Below are 18,029 nucleotides of genomic sequence, written 5' to 3'. Positions count from 1 at the left end.
CGGTTTAGTCATGCTGGCCACATGACCCGGAAAAACTGTATGCAGACAAACGCCGGCTCCCTCGGCCTGTAAAGTGAGATGAGCGCCGCAACCCCAGAGTCGTCTGCGACTTGACTTAACTGTCAGGGGTCCCTTACCTTTTCAAAGGACACCATGCTGGATGTTAGGTTTTCAAATTTTTGAAAAAGTAATGGAAACTAGTCCAAATGCAAATGCTGGAGAGAGGAGAGGAGGAGCTGTATTATTAATTTTAAAGATGAACACAAATTTTAATAAATGTTAACATGTGGAAGTTAGGACAAACAGGGGGGCCCCTCCTCTGCCCAACACTGTCTATTCTTTCTTTCCACATCACTGAAGTATTATTCTAAGTTGGCACACAAATGTCACCTCTGCATATGCTTAGCATTCCATTTTCTTAATTATTAACTAAAAAGTATTTGATGGAAGGGGAGAGGAAAAACTCAACATTTATTCCAGCTCAACCAGTACAACACTCCCTGAAGTAGGTTGTGAAAGTGAATAAAAATCAAACAGCAATTTGCTTCCCGTTAGTCCAGCAAGATAACATTTGAATTAGGACCCACATTGCAATAGTATGGAACGGACTTCCTGACGAGATGGTCCCTAGAGTGCTGTGACCAGCGGGGTATACTGCACTGCAAAATGAACTACTTTAAGCCACCACTTAACAGGCAATATTTGTCCTGAAGAAGCTCAGAGTTTGAGAGGTACAAATTTTGGCATCAACAGTTTGATGAGGTCGAAGGACTAGATAGATAACTTTCAGGATGCTCCAAAGGCTGTCATTCATGAGTCACTGTGTTGTGATTAATGGCCAGTGCATGGGTCACTAGACTGGCCTGCTGTTTTTTGTATAAGTTCTGCCTACAGCTGTCTTGCTCGTCCTTTGGAAATATGGAGCTCATAGTGGTAGGTCTTACAGATTGGTTAAAAAATTTTAAAAACATAATGTGTCTAAGGAAAGGATTATGAAATTAAGATTAACACTAGCAATAAGTATTTCCATGTGTCTGGAGATATATCTGTGTGTCACTTGGTTCCTTTCCTTCTATAAAACAGACTATGGTGAACTCCTCAAGACAACAGAAAAGAAGCAGTATGTTTGATCTGAAATGCTGCAGCACAGCTCCAATGGCACAGGACACTTTCTAAAGTGTGTTCTAATTTTGTATTGCCGTATTTTTTGCTCTATAAGACTCACTTTTTCCCTCCTAAAAAGTAAGGGGAAATGTGTGTGCGCCTTATGGAGCGAATGCAGGCTGCGCAGCTATCCCAGAAGCCAGAACAGCAAGAGGCATTGTTGCTTTTGCTGCACAACGATCCCTCTTGCTGTTCTGGCTTCTGGGATTCAGAATATTTTTTTTCTTGTTTTCCTCCTCCAAAAACTAGGTGCGTCTTATGGTCTGGTGCGTCTTATGGAGCGAAAAATACGGCAGTTGATTCAAAATACTTGGTCCTTATATTCTCAGCAATGCAACTCACAATTCCACTTTACCTCTAAAATTATCATTCTGCCTTTCTTTTCAAAATAAATGCCAAGAAAACTAACAAAAGCCATAAAATATAAAAAAAACTGCAACAGAAAACATCACATGCCACAAATGCCATTTTGCCCAAGGGTTTCTGAACGAGAGAAAAGAGATTTGGCAGGTCATCTCAGTAAAATTCTGTAAATCTAGTGCCACAATCACAAAAGTGCCTTAACATATTTTACTTTATATACTACTACTACTACTACTAATTTATTTATACCTCGCCCATCTGGCTCGCTTTCCCCAGCCACTCTGGGCGGCTCCCAACAGAATATTAAAAACACAAAACATCAAACAATAAAACCTTCCCTAAACAGGCCTGCCTTCAGATGTCTTCCAGAAGTCATAGTTGTTTATTTATTGGAACAGGGCTTTTAACTAGAATTCCTGTGTTCAAATGATGGTTTATGAAACAAGACTGCATATGCAGGATCTCCTAAGAGTTTTATCTGAGTTAAGTGATTCTCCAGGTATGAAGCCTTGTTTAACAACATATGAAGTACCTTGCTGGATCTGACAAAGGTCTCCCTGCTCAGCATTGTTTGCAAGAACCCCACAGCCAGAATTCCCATAGTCCACTGGAAAGAGACCAGTAGCCCAGTGTCTGCTTTTCACAGGGTCCTTTCATAATGGATGAGTCATCTTAATATAATTAGCATGTACAGTACAGTGGTACCTCTAGTTACAAACTTAATTTGTTCCATAGATCCGTACTTAACCTGAAACTGTTCTTAACCAGAGGTGTGCTTTCGCTAATGGGGCTTCTTGCTGCCAATTTGCCACCGGCACACGATTTCCGTTCACATCCTGGGGCAAAGTTCTCAACTCAAGGTAACTCCTCCAGGTTAGCAGAGTTTGTAACCTGAAGTGTTTGTAACCTGAGGCATTTGTAACTCGAGGTACAACTGTATATTATTAAATACCATATGCATCTAGAGATTTGAAACAGAGAAAATAAACAGACATACAAGAAAAAGAATACAGTTTTAGGACTCAGCTCTGCAATGATACATAATGGTTAAGATTTATCGCCTCAGCTGCTGGTCAAACCAGTATGCAGGTAAATTTTGTTGTGGCCTTTACTCTGGATTTCATCCATGTTTTAACTTTAATTCCAGCAGCAAACTTCATTTAAAGAAGCGAAGCGCAGATTGTGGTTACTGAACAAAAATCCACAACTGATTTTGTACATATATTGGTACTCCTTATCATAATGTATCATTTTTAGTAACATGAAAAGTGGAGGGGGGAAGGAAAGTTCCATTATTCATGATTCAAAGGTATACAACCCCAGGTGCTAAAATGTGCTATAGACTGAAAATAGGACTAACACCATTTGAAGTACGAGCATCAAACATTAACCCACAGGGAGCAGCTAGAGCTTTGAAAACAAGTTACACTGCTTTTGTGGAAAAACATTTTAAATTAAAAGGCTTTGTTAATAACGAGCAGAGCGCTGAATCCCACTAGAATGGCAGCAGTCAGACGTTCATTGTTAGCTTCTCACAGATTTTATCCAGCCAGCAGCTAAAGCAGGGGTAGGCAACCTAAAGCCCATGGGCCACAAGCGGCCCATGGGGGATCGTTTAACCGGCCCACGAGCTGCCCCCGAACCAAGCCGCCTGCTCGGCGAGTCCCCACGTGCTGCACTAAACCAGCACGGTGCAGGGACTCACTTCTGCTGAGCCAGAAATTGCGTCTGCGCATGCGCAATGCTGAAAATTGCATCTGCACAGATGCCAGAAATCGCGGGCATGTGTGCTCGCGCACAATCTGGCCCACAAAGGGATCTCCACTGGAGTGAACCGGCCCAGGCGAGGTAAACTTTGCCAACTCCTGAGCTAAAGCAAAGACCTACAGTAGCAGAAGACCCTTTGCACAAGTGAGCACCTTCTTGCAGCTGAGTTAATATACTTCCACGCACAAGTGAGCATAAGCTGTAGAATGGCTTATGCCCAAAGCCCCTCTAGTCTTAAGGAAACGACCAAGAGCTGTTTGATCTGCATTCAGCCGATCTGCATTTAATCACTTCATGCAATGAGTTGCTTTGCTCTTTTTTACTGTTTTCAATCAGCTGTCATTTCTGTTTGGAGTGCTGAGAGCTACCCTGATGGCTCTAGTAGAGAGCCACATGGCAGTATACAAGCTTTAGAACAATGCACTCCAAAGAAAACTTGAGACTTTTATTGCCTTTCTTTTGGTGTCAGAAATACTGTACAGTATGAATATTGAGACGCCCTCTGCTGTTGGAAATCTCCTGCATATTAAGCACCACTAAGCATTTCTTTTGGTCTCTAGAAACAAGACTTAGCATTCAAAAGCTTGTGACTAGCTTTAACTGAGCAGAATAGTAAAATCCCAATTAATCTTGCTTAAAATGTAAACATTTTCAGTTAACCAAGCCTCTAGTAATGATTAAATTTGTAAAGACCAAGCATCAGTACAGTTAATAACCTGGATAGAAGGCTTGATAACTACAAGTGATTACAAGTTTTACACACCAAATTAATGTTTCGATTGACCTTAAAAATATAGTTTTTCAAAAAGTTAAGGGCCATTCATTGCCATATTGTAGATTTACAATTTTGTAATTCTTCCAGAGAAGAAAAAAAATGATCATGTATTTCTGATGTACAATTGCAACAAGACCAGCTAAAGGAGCATTAGAATAAAACATTATTCATTCTCCCACCAGCCACTCTTAAGGGAATAAATGTGGGGGCGAGGGAAAGAATGCCAAGCCAAAGATTGCACAGGCACACCTTCTTCACACTGTACTCTATGACCCAGAATGAGTTTGTGCTCCTTGCAGCAACAATACAGATTATTGCTAATTTTACACTAGAGATCAGTTCCAATCGATTTTTACAAGCTCTCTAGACATGAAATATGCCATGCCAAGTGAGATGTACTGTTTAAAAGATATTGATGTATTTTGTTTTCTGACCCAAATCACGGTCATTTCCAGAGCATGAGATTAAAGAAACTGAACAATTCTGTTGTTTTTCAAATGAAGGGAAAGCATCCCTTTTATAAAGCACCATTACCTCCCATAAGTTGCTCATGTTTTATAATATTCTAGGAGTGCTTCATAGTTGCTGATCAATGCCTACCGTACAAGTAAGCCATATGGCATCAAATGCATTGATGGCCAAAGCTCAAATGGAGAGCACACCGTCTTGAACATAGGAGAGCCAAGTTCAATTAATTTCACTGAAGGAGGAAGGGATGAGGTAGCAGGTGATAGGCACGACGTACGCGCAATACCCTGGAGAGCTGCTGAAAGTATGAATAGACAGGATTAGGCTAGATGGTTCAACAGTCAAACCCAATAAAATGCAGCTTTATACATTCATTTAACTGACTTAAGTACTTTGGCAATCTAAACACATTTGTAGTTCATCAATTTCACTACAAGAAATAAACTGACATTTATTGGTTTGGTTTTTATTATGTATTCTGTGTTTTTATTTTGTCTTTTTATGCTGTGAACTGCCCGGAGATCTACAGATGAAGAGTGGTATACAAATTTAAATAATAGTATTTTTTGGTAGAAGAGGCAAGAGTCATATTTTCAGTAGAGTTTGCAGCAGTCCTTGTACTCTATGCACATGTTCAAATACCAATGTTTATTCAAGATAAAAAGCAGAAAGAAGTACAAGTGATCACAATGTTGAATATGCATGCATAAATATTACAGTTTATTGCTGCTATAACGACTTTAAACTCAAGGGCACATGTTCAACAGAACATACTTTAATGGTATGAAACAGCAAGATGCAGTGCCATTGGGAAATAGTTACCAGGAGTTTTAAAATGTTGTATATCAGAAAAATAATTAATAATGCACTTTCTGCACCACTTAACTCCTAGGCAAAAACACTAAACTTGTAAACTTTGATTGACAAGCTTTTAAAGTGCTGTTAGTTGAGACAGTCATCTCATATAAGAGTGTGCGAAAGGCCACATGCTTAAGAGTAAATGAAGTTCCTTCATCCTTATGGAAGTTAGTGCTGGTGATAGCTGCCAGATCTGTAAGTCTCAGAACAGAGCTTCAACATATAATCCAGTCAAGTAACATTACAGGTTTGCGTTTCATTAACATTTAGACATTCAATATTTATACCACACCCAGTTCTCAACATTTACTGAAGTGTTCAAGGTTAATGATAGCACTCAGAACATTAATATGGCAGTTGTATGTAGCAGTACATAGAAGCTGGCACTGAACAGAGACTAGGAATAGATGCATCTGTTCATCATTCCAGACTGAAGACGACAGCAGGAAAAACAGTTTTCCCTATTATAAAAGGATATAGTATATTGTAACATTAAATAAGAAAGCTACTGGAAGAGACTTGTCTTTCTATTGTCCTATGTCAACATAGTCATTTTTAGAAATTCCTATCATGTATTCTTTTCCACCAGAGATTGAATGTGTTCAGTAATGATGCTTTCAACCAATAATTTTCAGAATAACATTTCATATCAACTCCTTCCACAGGACATGGAAGTCCTATGAATTAATTGATATTTCTGTATCTATAAGAGGAACGCAGACAGTAGCTTCTAAAGACAATGCAGGTGTATTTTTTAAAAAATAATAATAATAATCAAAAAACATCACAAAGGAACAGGGAACACTGACTATTTGATAAATACAGTTTTTATTTTTAAAAATGTGTTCTAGGCTGTGACCTAGGCCTCGGATTTACCAGCATACTTGAGTTTTCTGTGCAAAGTAGTTCTGAAGGCAATGGGACATCCTGACAGAAGAACAGCATTTCCTGCAGGAAGGTTTATGTCCTATTTGATTGGTGCTTGGAGGAATGGGGGTATCATCCCTACAAGGAAAATCTTAAGTGTTTAAGACTAGTCTAGAAGAGGCAAAGGGAAACATGAGCGATTTATGAGATTACAAAGCATGGGGGAAGCTGGGAGGGTATTTCCCCCCACTCATTTCATAATAATATTACTCAGGGTCACCCATTGGTGATTTGTGATTGATTCAGTACAAAAAACCTTAACAGACAACCACTCGAATTTACTACTAAAGCATACGGTAAGGGCTGCTAGCTTAAATGGCTTGGTCTATCAATGGCTATTTGGCAAAAGTCAAATGGCACCTCCATGTTCAGAGGCAGCATGACTCTGATAACCAGATGTTAAAGAGAAATGGGAGATAACCATCATCTTTGTGCCGAGGTTGATTAAAACAGCCAGCGAGATTTAACAGGCTTTCAGTTTAAAAAGTCTGTTTTGAGGCAGTTTGTATAATTTCAAGCATTTTGCTCCTCAAATGCATCAATCTTTCATGGTCCCTTGAAGGTACACTGCTCCTGGTTTCAGCAAAATCAACCTGATCTACATTTGAAAATATTTTATCAAAAAGAATTAAAACGTAATGTGCATACATAATACTGATGGTAAAATCCAGGAAGACAAAATAACACTTTTGCACTTATTTTCACTTTTTTAAAGATAGGCTGCAGGGGGGTTAAAGTCTACTAGTTCAATATTAACCATTATCAAGCGTTGCCTCCTGAAAAACCACAGCAAAACCATAAAACTGTAGCTTGAGATATACTTCCAAAATTAACATTTACTAGGAAAAGATATACAAAACTAATGACCTAGGGAATCTTTGTCCATGCAAACAATAGGTCACCTTCACACCACTGTTGTGAACATTACTAATTTCTCAACCAGGCAAACTGAGGACAAAATAATAGTCTACCAACAGTTTGAGATAGTCAAGGCTCACTTCAAGAGGTTCTGCCTTTGTCTGACCCCCCCTTTCCCACAGAAAATCAGCTCTTTAGTGCTAAGTTGAAGCAAACGTTAATCCACAGAAAACCTGACTGGTGTTTGGTTCAATTCAGCAGTAAACAGCAGGTTTTCCTGGGGCAATCAGAAGTGTGGATGAGCCTTAAGTGAACAAATACGGGAATATAAATTTACTCTGAGCTAAAGGACCACAGGGATTCAAGTGAATTTCACTCAAATCAGTACTTTCAGATCACAGCTTTTGTATCTTATTTCAAATACCATATTTTTTGCTCTATAAGACTCACTTTTTCCCTCCTAAAAAGTAAGGGGAAATGTGTGTGCGTCTTATGGAGCGAATAAAGGCTGCACAGCTATCCCAGAAGCCAGAACAGCAAGAGGGATCGCTGCACAGCGATCCCTCTTGCTGTTCTGGCTTCTGAGATTCAGAATATTGTTTTCTGAGATTCAGAATATTGTTTTCCTCCTCCAAAAACTAGGTGCGTCTTATAGAGCAAAAAATACGGTACATTCAATTGGAGGTCTACTGATTTTAATGCAAACTTCTTCAAAGTACATGGCTTTAGGCCTGGTGTTAGGGCAGCTCAAGTATTTTGCGTAAAATGTGTCACATATTTATTTCCTCTATTCTTCCACACATTTTAGACCTATATGCACAGGCTTGTAAAAAGTTACTGGAAGAGACTTAGAACTATTTTAAAAAATTAAATTAGTTTCACAGTGCAATGCTAGGCATATCTACTCAGAAGTAAAACCCACGAGTTCAATTAGACTCACTCCTAGGTATGTGTGTGCTGCACTCTTAGTCAGTCTGACTTGAAAGTCAACATCAGTACCAATATCACTTATTCAAAATCCATCTGTTTCATTGGCTTCACTCTTCATATGCACTACTTAAGACACAATCAAGCAAAGCCGAAAACACATTAATTGGAATTACAGTTGTACCTCGGCTCCCGAACGCCTTGGGAGTCGAACATTCCGGCTTCCGAACGATCGAAAACCAGAAGTGAGTGTTCCAGTTTTCAAACGTTCTTTTGGAAGCCAAATGTCCGACAGGGCTTCCACGGCTTCCGATTGGCTGCAGGAGCTTCCTATCAGAAGCCGCACTTTGGAAGACGAATGTTTCGGAAGTCAAAGTGACTTCCAGAATGGATTATGTTCAAGTTCCGAGGTACGACTGTATTTACACCTTTGCCTCCTTCAGCCAAGGAAAAATTGGAAGTGTCTTCCTGAAGCATAGCCCTACTGTACTTGGCTTGTCCAATTAAGGCTTCTGTCAAAATATCACAGGACAATTCTATGTAGTATCTGCACTAGCCTGACCCAGCTAGTTAGTTATGAGCTAGGGTGCAATCCTATGCATTTTTCTGGGAGTAAAACCCCACTAGACACAGACTTCATTCTGAGTAGCCATGCACATTATTGTAGTGCAAGCTTTGCTGAAAACAATGGAAGTATTTCATTCTAACTTTTCCCTTTGCTATAAATGGAACTTAAAACTAACATCACCTGGCCAGAACAAATCTGTTTTCATCAACCATTCTGAGCACCTATAACTGGATGAAAACAAAAGTTTCAATGTTTCCAAACGGAAATAATGTAGAAGTATAGCAAAATGGCTAAAAGCATATGCAGTGAATGCAAAGAACCCTTCAAAAGGTAAAAGCATAATGTTAAGGTCTAGCACCCCAAACCAACAGCAGACAGCTGAAAGCACAAACAGCCATGTCAACATCGTAGTGCAACACGTCAGTAGTGCATGTCAGCTGCAATCTCATTCCAATACCAATCAAATATTAGACTCTGGGCGGGATTGATGCCACTGACTCTGTCATGGAATAAGCCTCAACCTGTTTAGGTTGGACAACTTTATGCTGTGCTGAAATTGGCATTTATGGCTGATCCCAGCATAATGTAAACCCATAGTAGGCTGCTAGCACTGGCTCCTTGCAACTCCAAGGTTCATGCTACACTCTTGTCTACTGATTCTATCCACATTCCAACCATTTATTTTCCCACTTAACTATGGATGAGTTGGGGGACTTTTATAAATATGCAGGCCTTTAATTATAGGAAAATAAGATTCTTAGTCCTAACAAGTGTACCTACTGGATCTAAAAAAATGCCTTTAAAAAGATCCTTGCCTTAAAAAACATGTTCTAACTTAAACTGAAATTAAATTAGCCCAGGGGTAAATGTGGGTGTTCTGCAATCTATTAATGACCTGGTTTCTACTAAAAATAAAAAATGTACATGTAAACCAAACTATTAATTATTCATAATTAAAGAAGACAGAAGCATTCAAGTGATCAAAGTTATGTAGATACCAGGTACAACCCAAATACTGAAGCAGTTTCAAGACCCAACGCCAAGAGCCCATGTACAAAATAGCTTATACTAACCAGTGATACGTTACCCACTTAAAGGCCTCAGCAGCAAGAAGACTGTGGCACTTAACCATGCAATATAATAAGAGTTGGATCACAGTATAGGAGCACTTGCTGTCATATTAATAATGGCAACCACAAATGTATAACTATCAAGTCACCAAATTGTGGTACTGGATATAGATCAAGAACTACCACTATTGGTGAGAAGCACCAATCCCAATTGACAGATTATATAAACATGCTAACCCCTCAGTTCACATCATAAAGCAGGTACATGTTTGAGGTTCATCTTTCTTGGACATGTTTCAAGAGGAGACAATCAGCAGTTAGCGAAATCCAGCACTGCCATATTTAGAAACCAGAAAAGAGGCAGACTTACTTGGAATTTGGCCCCAAAAGTTCCACATTAAGCAAATAAACATGTGGCAATTTGGGAGGGGGCATGAAATATCCCTCCCAATGCACCTTGAGTATATGATTTATCTGTTGTTTTAAAAAAACTTTTATTTGTATTGCTTGGAATGTTGGAATTTCAGTAATTTTGAAGAACGTGCCATGCACGTAAGGCTCCAAGCAGGCAACAACAGTTTAAAATGTAATTAATGGGCACCAATATATTAAGTACTAAGGAAATGTGGTCTTATTGGTAGCTTTTCACTATCTAAGACAGCTGAAGACTAAACCTCCAAGCTGAAGCCCTTTATCATGACAGCTTCACTTAAGCAAACATGGTATGCTTGTTCAGTGATTTGAAATAAACCAACTTTTGGATTCCTATATTGAAGAGGCAACTGTGTAGCTTATCTGCCTTTAGTTAAACAAATACAGTGGTGCCTCGCAAGACGAAAAGAATCCGTTCTGTGATTCTCTTCGTCTAGCGGTTTTTTCGTCTTGCGAAGCAAGCCCATTGACGGATTAGCGGATTAGCGCTATTAGCGGCTTTTAGCGGATTATCAATTTATCGGATCAGCTGATAAGCGGTTTAGCGGCTTAGAAAAAGGGAAGAAGGGAAAAAACCCCGCAGGAACTCGCAAGACATTTTCGTCTTGCGAAGCAAGCCCATAGGAGATTCGTTTTGCGAAGCACCTCCAAAACGGAAAACTCTTTCGTCTAGCGAGTTTTCCGTCTTGCGAGGCATTCGTCTTGCGGGGCACCACTGTACACACATTTTGCATGAACAAAGCTGAGAGACACAAGTAATCTTACCAAATTTGAATGGAAACCAACTTAAACTCTACAGTAGACTGTATAATCAAAAACTCTGTAACCAAGCTGACATTTTTATTCCATCAGTGATTCTAAAATCTTATATGCAAGCCTAGCTAGCTACAGTAGTGAGTGCATAACCAGTTGTGTCACAGAGAAATTCCTGCATCAGCTGTTCAGATTCTTTCAAGAGCAGTTGGTATCAATAGTTGTCTCTAGTTCTCTTAGACATGAAAAGAACACTCCAAGCCAGTTGGAAAATGACACACATACACGCTTGTAAACCTCTCAAACTAACCACAGCAAACCTGTGCACATCAGCCATAATTAAATTTAGGTCTTTCAAGCTTATAATGGATTCATTTGATTACATACAGCTTATTTAAAAACCTGGAGGCTTGTTCTTGTTCCGTGAGGTAGTAGATATAACCAACCCCACAGAAAATTCACACTTCTCCAAAGTTGGTGTGCCCAGTCTCCTTGGCATGTTCTCTGGCTTCCACTTGCCCTGTTAATCCTTTCTGACACACCATACATCTCAATGTAAACCGGTTTACATCAGTAAACTGTCTTTTTCTTCTGGCTTCATCTGCTAACTCCAAAGCCTGTGCAAGGACAATGTCATCAGATGCTGAAAAAATTGTCTGGGGTGGAATATCTGAGTTGGGAATTTTACGCTCAAGTGGATCATAGTGAATACCATCATAAATTAAAAGAACCCGTTTGGCATAGCCAGCATCTTCCCCAAAACGATCAATTCTAACCGTCTGAGTGTCCACTACACAAATTTCACATTGATAGAATTTAGACAAAATGGAAACCTCAATTGCACCTCCCCATGTATCTTCTCTTCTGATCCATTCACAGTATTCCTGGTTAGTTTTCCCTAGTACTGCCTCACTATAGGATTCTGGATCACTTGCTACTATCTGAGCTATAAGATTTCTCATCTCTGGGGCACATCCTGGGTCATAAACCCCACCTTCTACCACATAGTATATACTGGTAAAGAGACATGAGTTATCTGCTGGAACAACCTTCCGAGCAAGCACAGGGAGTGCTTCCCTGACTGAATTAGGAACAGTCCGTTTTGTAACTATGGGTGACTCAGTCTTGGGCTTGGCTGCATCTTCTTCAACTATTAGTGTATCACCTGTCAAGAAAAACAGAACAAAGAAATAAAGGTATAGTTTACTGCAACAATTAAGAGCATGAACTACAAGTCCCTCCCTACTGAGTCTCAGTCAACCATGAATTAATCTTTCAGATGCCCCCTCCCCGACATTATCTAATAGCGTAATAATATTCTGTAGGCTGAAATGGTTACTGAGAAAATATATTAAGTCCTCTGACACTCAGGTAAACCATTTTAAAAACTAGTCATGAATATGTAGGTAAGATTTAGATTTTACTGCCAGCATGATTTCCTGGTGGCTAAATGCAGAAATCAGAAAACTCAAAATTTCATTGTAGGGTTTCTAGAAATAGCTTTAAAATTTAACAGTCAACAATTTCTGAATGTTTTCTTCAGATGTCAACAGGATTATTGTGCATACAGAACTACAGCTCACTGAGTTTTATGACACATTAAGTGTGTTTTTGGAATTACAACCTATTGCTGAATAAGATTTATACACACAAAGAGAGAGAGAAAGCGCGCGAGAGAGCATATTCCCCATTTTAAATAGATGAGAAGCTACACTAATCCTCTTGTGCATCTGGGTAGGCTGAGAATATTCAATACTAATAGCAAAAATCTGAAATTTAATTATTGGGTAGTAACAACCAACACCCAGCCAATTTTAGACAATTATAGGATGTCAAAACATGTGTGTCATTGTTTCAATATTTCCTGTTATGTGATTGAATACATGCTGTGCTTCAGAAATATTTTGCAATGTGTAGTTTCCCTCCAAAGAAATGTTGCACCACTCATCTTTTGATAACTACATTTTTTTAAGAAGACAGCCTAATATTATTGCTGGACAGAACTATTCCTCTTAGACTGCCAATACTAAAGGGGGTGGGTAAGAGGAGAACGTGGAAGACAATAGAACTGCTTTATTCTAAGATATATAGGACGTAAACCCAGCAGAGCAGAAGCAAGGGCACTCCTGCATCTCTATCAGTTTCCGGTTGTAATAATCAGAAGCAAAAGTAAAGAAAGGGAAGCAATGTATTTTGGCAATTTTTGGAGTGTGTCTAAACTTCCTCCTCCCTGTATGTGGACTTGTGGGGGGCATAGATAGCTTTGGATCCTTGCAGCTTCCTATAACACCCCCTTTTTGCCTCACCATGTTGGAGCTCCAACACTGTTTGGGCCAAGACACCTGAGGAGGAAGAAACAGAAAAGGAGACTCTGACATCAGGTCTCCTTTCCCAACACTAAAGGGGTAGATCCATTCTATCCTATAGCCTATGGGACACACTTCCAAGGAACACAGGATTGCATTCTAAAACCATTTGTGAAAACACTCATTCAGCTGCACCAACCGAAATCAGGCTTCTCCCTTCCTTACCAGCTGGCAGAAAAGGAAATGGCAGGTGCCCTCCAGATGTTACTGGACTATGTCTCCATCATCTCTTACCATTGGTCATGTGGCTGGGGCTGGAGGGAACTGCTTGAAACACCCAAGAGGGCACCAGGTTGGGGAGGAAGGATAGATACATCCATTCTAACTAGCCAAAAAACTGGACGAAAATCCCAACCTACGTTAATATTACAGGCTGCTTTTAATCAGTGTTGGACATAATTGGATCCGCTCACCACCTTGGATCTTACCTTTGAAAAGTGTAGTGATGGCAACCAACTTGGAAGCCTTTAAAAAGGGGAACAGACAAATTCGCGGAGCAGAATAATACCAGTAACTGTTGGTTACAATGCCTACCTACCCTGTGTTCCCAGTTCCGGTGTGAGATGCCTCTGAATGCCACTTTGCGAGGACGCATATCCCAAGGCTTCTCGTGAACTGAACCCTTCGTCCAGCTACACAACAGCAGGCAACACTTACCACACATCGTACAGGGCCAGGAGGAGTTTCGAGACACCCCCCGGCTTCTTAGGGGGAAGCTAAGACACCCCTCCCCACCCCCCAAAAAAATTTCTCATCTGAAGAGGCCTACCAGAGTGGATGCCGAGCTCCCCGAGGCGCCGCTCCTCGTCGCTGAGGTCGAGGCCGAGCGGGGGGAAACCGAGCAGCAGGCGCTGGGCCTTGACGGGGACCCCGGTGAGGGTAGCTATCGCGGCCTGGAGCTCGCGCAGGCGGGAGTGCGCCGTGAGTCCGGGCAGCGGATAGGAGCCGCTTCGGGCTTTACAGCGCAGCCGCAACATCTCGCCGCCTGATGTTCCAGAGTTGTACCGGCGGCGGCTGCCGGGTTTCAGAGCCCCCCAACAGCAAAATGGCGGCGGCTACCGGCAGCCCTCGCGTCTCCTTCCTCAGACTTCCTATTGGTACCTTTCTCCCATCGAACCAACGTGCACGGCACCAGGACAACCAATCAGATTCGGGGGCGAGCTCCCAGCCAAAGATCGCTTGAAAACATCCGGCTGAGGCGACTCCCACGCCATTCCTTCCACGCGCATGCGCGGTAGAGGAGGCTCTGAGCCCGGAGGCTTAAGATGCCTCGCCGCGGCGGCGGCGGCTTTCTGCGCTCCCTTTCCCCCACATTGTTTTGTAACAGGAGCCGCTGCTACGCGGAGCCTCTTTGCACATGCGTTTGAGGCATGGGTCCCGAACCGTTTGCTGCATTACATTTGGCCCATTATAAGTGCCACCAGCCCTCTGGATAAGTTTCCTGCCCGCGGTTACGTGTCGTGGACGGGTTGCTTTTCAAACTCAGTCCGCGAACGTGTGCACGCATTGAGTGTGATGCAACACCCAAGAAATATGATGGATGTACAGGGCTTATGTAATTTCATGCACATCGTTAAATACACCACCACCCTTGAGAAATACCCTTGTGATCATACGCAAGTGTACCATAACCCTCCTTTTGCCACTGTTTTTTTCCGTTTCCCTCTTTCTGCGTTTCTTTGCGTCACTTACTGAATTCGCACCTCGTAGCCGGCGCTGCCGGTTGGCCGTTTTCATTTCCGCATCTTCGCAGAGCCGGCCTCCTTTTCCCTCTCGGCGTCTGGAAGGTAAAATAGGATGCACCTGGATACCTGCTGCTGAGGTTTCGGATGCACTGCAGTGCCCTGGCTTCACTGGCCTTTGGGGGCAGGCAGGTGGGGGCGGGCTCTTTCTCAATCTGCATTTCTGCTTTGGAGCTGCTGGACCGGCTCCCGTTCTGTGCTCAGGACGCTGGACTTGCTGTCCCCGGCGACGGCGTGCTAAATTCTGCAGGTGTGTTGGGCCCGGCGGGAGGAAAGGCTCTTTGAGCTTGATTCTGAGGCTCCAGCTGCTGAACCGACAGGAGGGCTCTAACTCCAGATATAAATCCTCGTCAACAGTTATTCGCGGCTACATGTCTGAGATCGCCGGTGTGTGTTGCTGATGGCTTTGGGCTGATCACTGTAATGTTCTCTAGTCTAGAAAGGTCTTTAGCAACTGGAATTCTGCAAAAAAGAGAGAAAGAGAAAGATGATGATGTAATTGTCAAATGAAGGATGCTAAGGATTATATAGGGTGCAAATACCCATTTCCTGGTTGTAAAGGTCTCTTCAGGGAGAATGACACCTTTTCCTACTTTCCTTCTTTATGGGGTTTGTGCCATCCTTGAAAATAGTACGATGAGTATCTCTTGACCTTGATTAGCAACTTCAATGTAGCTTCTGCTTTTCCCTGCCCACTTTAGTCCCTCTTGGAAGGAACATCAGGGACAGATTGCTGTTTGTGCGTGTTATTCTTTTACTGCCAGAGAGCTGAGCATTTCATAATACTCGTCCTTTGGTTTTCCAGAAGAAGGCTGGCGATCAAAAGTGAGGAAGTGTGTGCCTTGCAGCAATGTCAGGGGATGCAGCTCCAGTACCGGAGCAGGTAAACAGCAACGGTTGCAACCAAGAAAACAAACCTTCAAATCAGCGATTCTCGGAGAAAAAGTGCTGTGAGTATCTGTGATGCTTTGCTTTGCTGGGCAGCACATATATAAATACTGAAAGAAAAGTGGTGTGTGGGTGTGCTCCAACTTTCAAATTTATCACAGTGCTAAACATAGGGATGAATTATTCCCTGGGGCACACCCCTTGATGTTATGAGACCAAGCTAAATTATATATAGCGACAAGCTTTCTTTTAGCCTCACCTGTTTCACAGGGGTTGTTCTGAGGAGGAGAAAAACTCTGGAAAGAGAAGCGGGAGAACCATGTTACTTTGATATGTGATGTTCTGTGAAAGGCAGAATAAAAATAAAATTGGAATAGAAATACTTTAAAGGAATTGATAATGGGATTAATTTTATATAAATTACTGTCAGCCTGGCCCACAGCTACTTGTGTCATTTCTGTTAGAGTGACTAAACTACTACCACTTCCCCCACTTTGAATAGCTGTATACTTTTAGAATGTCTGCCAAAGGGTTAGTTGTATGCTGTAGGACCCAAGTTTCTAGGAGACTTCCTACAACTGTCACAGAGTCATGAGATACTTTGCTAATGAAGAATAAACAACCTCAGTACCAGGATCCTTTAACCTATATTCTTAGAACTCATTATTTGTTTTAGATCCTCTGGGAAGAGGGTGGATAAGTAAATGAATGTGAAGTCCAGTAGGTCAGTAGGGTAACTTACATTCAGTTCCTTCTACGCTGGTAGGGCTTTTTGCAGTCTTGTGATTACAGAAAATATACATGCGACTGCCAGTCTCTCTCTACCACCAGGAAATTGCTGGTCTGCACCCCATTCCAAAATATTTCTCTCCGGCTGTATGATTGTAGTCCCTGCAATATTACTGTAATCAGTGCTTTTTTCTGGGGGGACGTATATCCTAAACATTTTGTGAATCTTTGTACTTTTGTTCATTTACTCTTTTTTATTTTTCCCTATTTGAACTATAAAATGGTGATTTTCTTGAGTCAAAATTGAGAGTACACCTAAACATATTTAAAGGAAAAAAGCACTGCCTATAATAGTTCTAGTACAGTGGCCTGCATACAATTTGTTTTTGCTGACATGACAAATTTTTTTAATTTTAATTTTTGGACTCTCTGTCTTGAACCCTATCCCTCAAATTTTTGTAATGGCACTGACTTACTTTATTGGTTGAATCCTATACTACTGTAGTGCACCAGCCCAGTCTCTGAGTAGCAAGAGACTCTGGGGGTGCCTGCACTTTACTCAAGGCTTCATTTCCTTGGAATGAAGGTCAGCAGACTGTGGTGCCTTTAGGATACATGGTTTTATTTACACTTACCGGTATATACAATATGAGTATAGGATGGAGGGGCTCATATAGCATTAACACCACACCATATCTTGCTTCTCCATTAGGCTTCCAGGGAAGCCCAAAATTCAGCTTCAGATCCAGGACAGAACAGATATGTCTAGCTTTCAGCACCAGCTAAACACACACACACAGCACTCATACCATACTATTGTTCTTCATCCTAAGATGACAGTGGCATCCAGTCAGATGAGGGGAGTGGAGAGAATGCCAACCCTCCATCCCTGGACAGCACCATCAGTTAGTTGTAGCTATTGCAGTCTCGTTCATTCTCTTTGACGTGCCAATGAGAGTACTTAAGCGGCCAGCTAAAGCAATTATCTTACATAGAAATTTTGTCTGACCTGTTCAGCAGCCTCTCCTAGATTGTAACCCTCACTGGGTATAGACTCACAGGTCTGGAAGGAATCCAAGGATATAATCCAGACTGACACACAGACACCCAACTCACAATGCTATTCTTTGAAAATTAAGGCCAGACAGACCCTTAGTAGGGTTTAGTCATGGTAGACTGACAGTTTGAGCAGACAATCAGTGTAGAGCAGGCTTCCTCAAACTCAGTCCTCCTGATGTTTTGAGACTACAATTCCCATCATCCCTGACCAGTGGTCCTGCTAGCTAGGGATCATGGGAGTTGTAGGCCAAAAACATCTGGAGCTGAAAAAGCAGCTTGAGGAAGCCTGGCTGCTTTTTCAGCATAAGTTGCCCA

General features: G+C 41.5%; 2 protein-coding genes and 3 long non-coding RNA genes across 12 annotated transcripts in view; 2 read left to right on the top strand and 3 right to left on the bottom strand.

Annotated features, from left to right (window-relative positions):
• Positions 1 to 1,319: 1,319 nt before the first annotated feature.
• Positions 1,320 to 10,305, top strand: LOC308586704. The gene is made up of 2 exons (XR_014008026.1): positions 1,320 to 1,430; positions 7,823 to 10,305. It is a non-coding gene; the product is annotated as an uncharacterized lncRNA (long non-coding RNA).
• Positions 4,992 to 18,029, bottom strand: part of LOC308586714 — a 150,779-nt gene continuing 137,741 nt past the window's right edge. The window contains exon 2 of the long non-coding RNA XR_014008037.1: positions 4,992 to 6,098. This is a non-coding gene — a long non-coding RNA (uncharacterized lncRNA). The remainder of the gene's footprint in view (positions 6,099 to 18,029) is intronic.
• On the bottom strand, positions 11,001 to 14,351 carry YOD1 (YOD1 deubiquitinase). The gene is made up of 2 exons (XM_081193563.1): positions 14,066 to 14,351; positions 11,001 to 12,095 (listed from the first exon to the last, which is right to left on the bottom strand). Exons 1-2 carry the CDS (start codon positions 14,271 to 14,273, stop codon positions 11,389 to 11,391), a joined length of 915 nt encoding a protein of 304 aa, XP_081049689.1. The 5' UTR covers positions 14,274 to 14,351; the 3' UTR covers positions 11,001 to 11,388.
• The window catches only part of PFKFB2 (6-phosphofructo-2-kinase/fructose-2,6-biphosphatase 2), a 38,745-nt gene continuing 35,316 nt past the window's right edge, over positions 14,601 to 18,029 (top strand). For 6 of the 8 annotated variants that reach the window (XR_014007991.1, XR_014007992.1, XM_081193505.1 and 3 more), the window contains exons 1-2: positions 15,090 to 15,288; positions 15,844 to 15,988. Coding sequence is in view for 6 of the 8 variants with exons in the window: in XM_081193505.1 (XP_081049631.1) it covers positions 15,889 to 15,988 (100 nt within the window). In the remaining 2 variants the exon portion in view is untranslated. The other 2 variants (XM_081193502.1, XM_081193503.1) reach the window with 2 other exon arrangements.
• On the bottom strand, positions 15,418 to 16,734 carry LOC308586717. The gene is made up of 3 exons (XR_014008040.1): positions 16,669 to 16,734; positions 16,186 to 16,222; positions 15,418 to 15,500 (listed from the first exon to the last, which is right to left on the bottom strand). It is a non-coding gene; the product is annotated as an uncharacterized lncRNA (long non-coding RNA).

Source organism: Podarcis bocagei (assembly GCF_964188305.1).
Source record: "Podarcis bocagei genome assembly, chromosome: 5".
Lineage (NCBI taxonomy): Eukaryota > Metazoa > Chordata > Lepidosauria > Squamata > Lacertidae > Podarcis > Podarcis bocagei.
Note: the sequence above shows the minus strand (reverse complement) of the source record. Positions and strands in the feature narration are given on the sequence as shown.

Excerpts from the sequence above, each read along its gene's own strand:
- YOD1 (XM_081193563.1), bottom strand. The coding sequence starts at position 14,273 with ATGTTGCGGCTGCGCTGTAAAGCCCGAAGCGGCTCCTATCCGCTGCCC. Across the intron at positions 12,096-14,065 it reads GGAGCTCGGCATCCACTCTG|GTGATACACTAATAGTTGAA; the intron begins GTAGGCCTCTTC and ends TTTTCTTGACAG.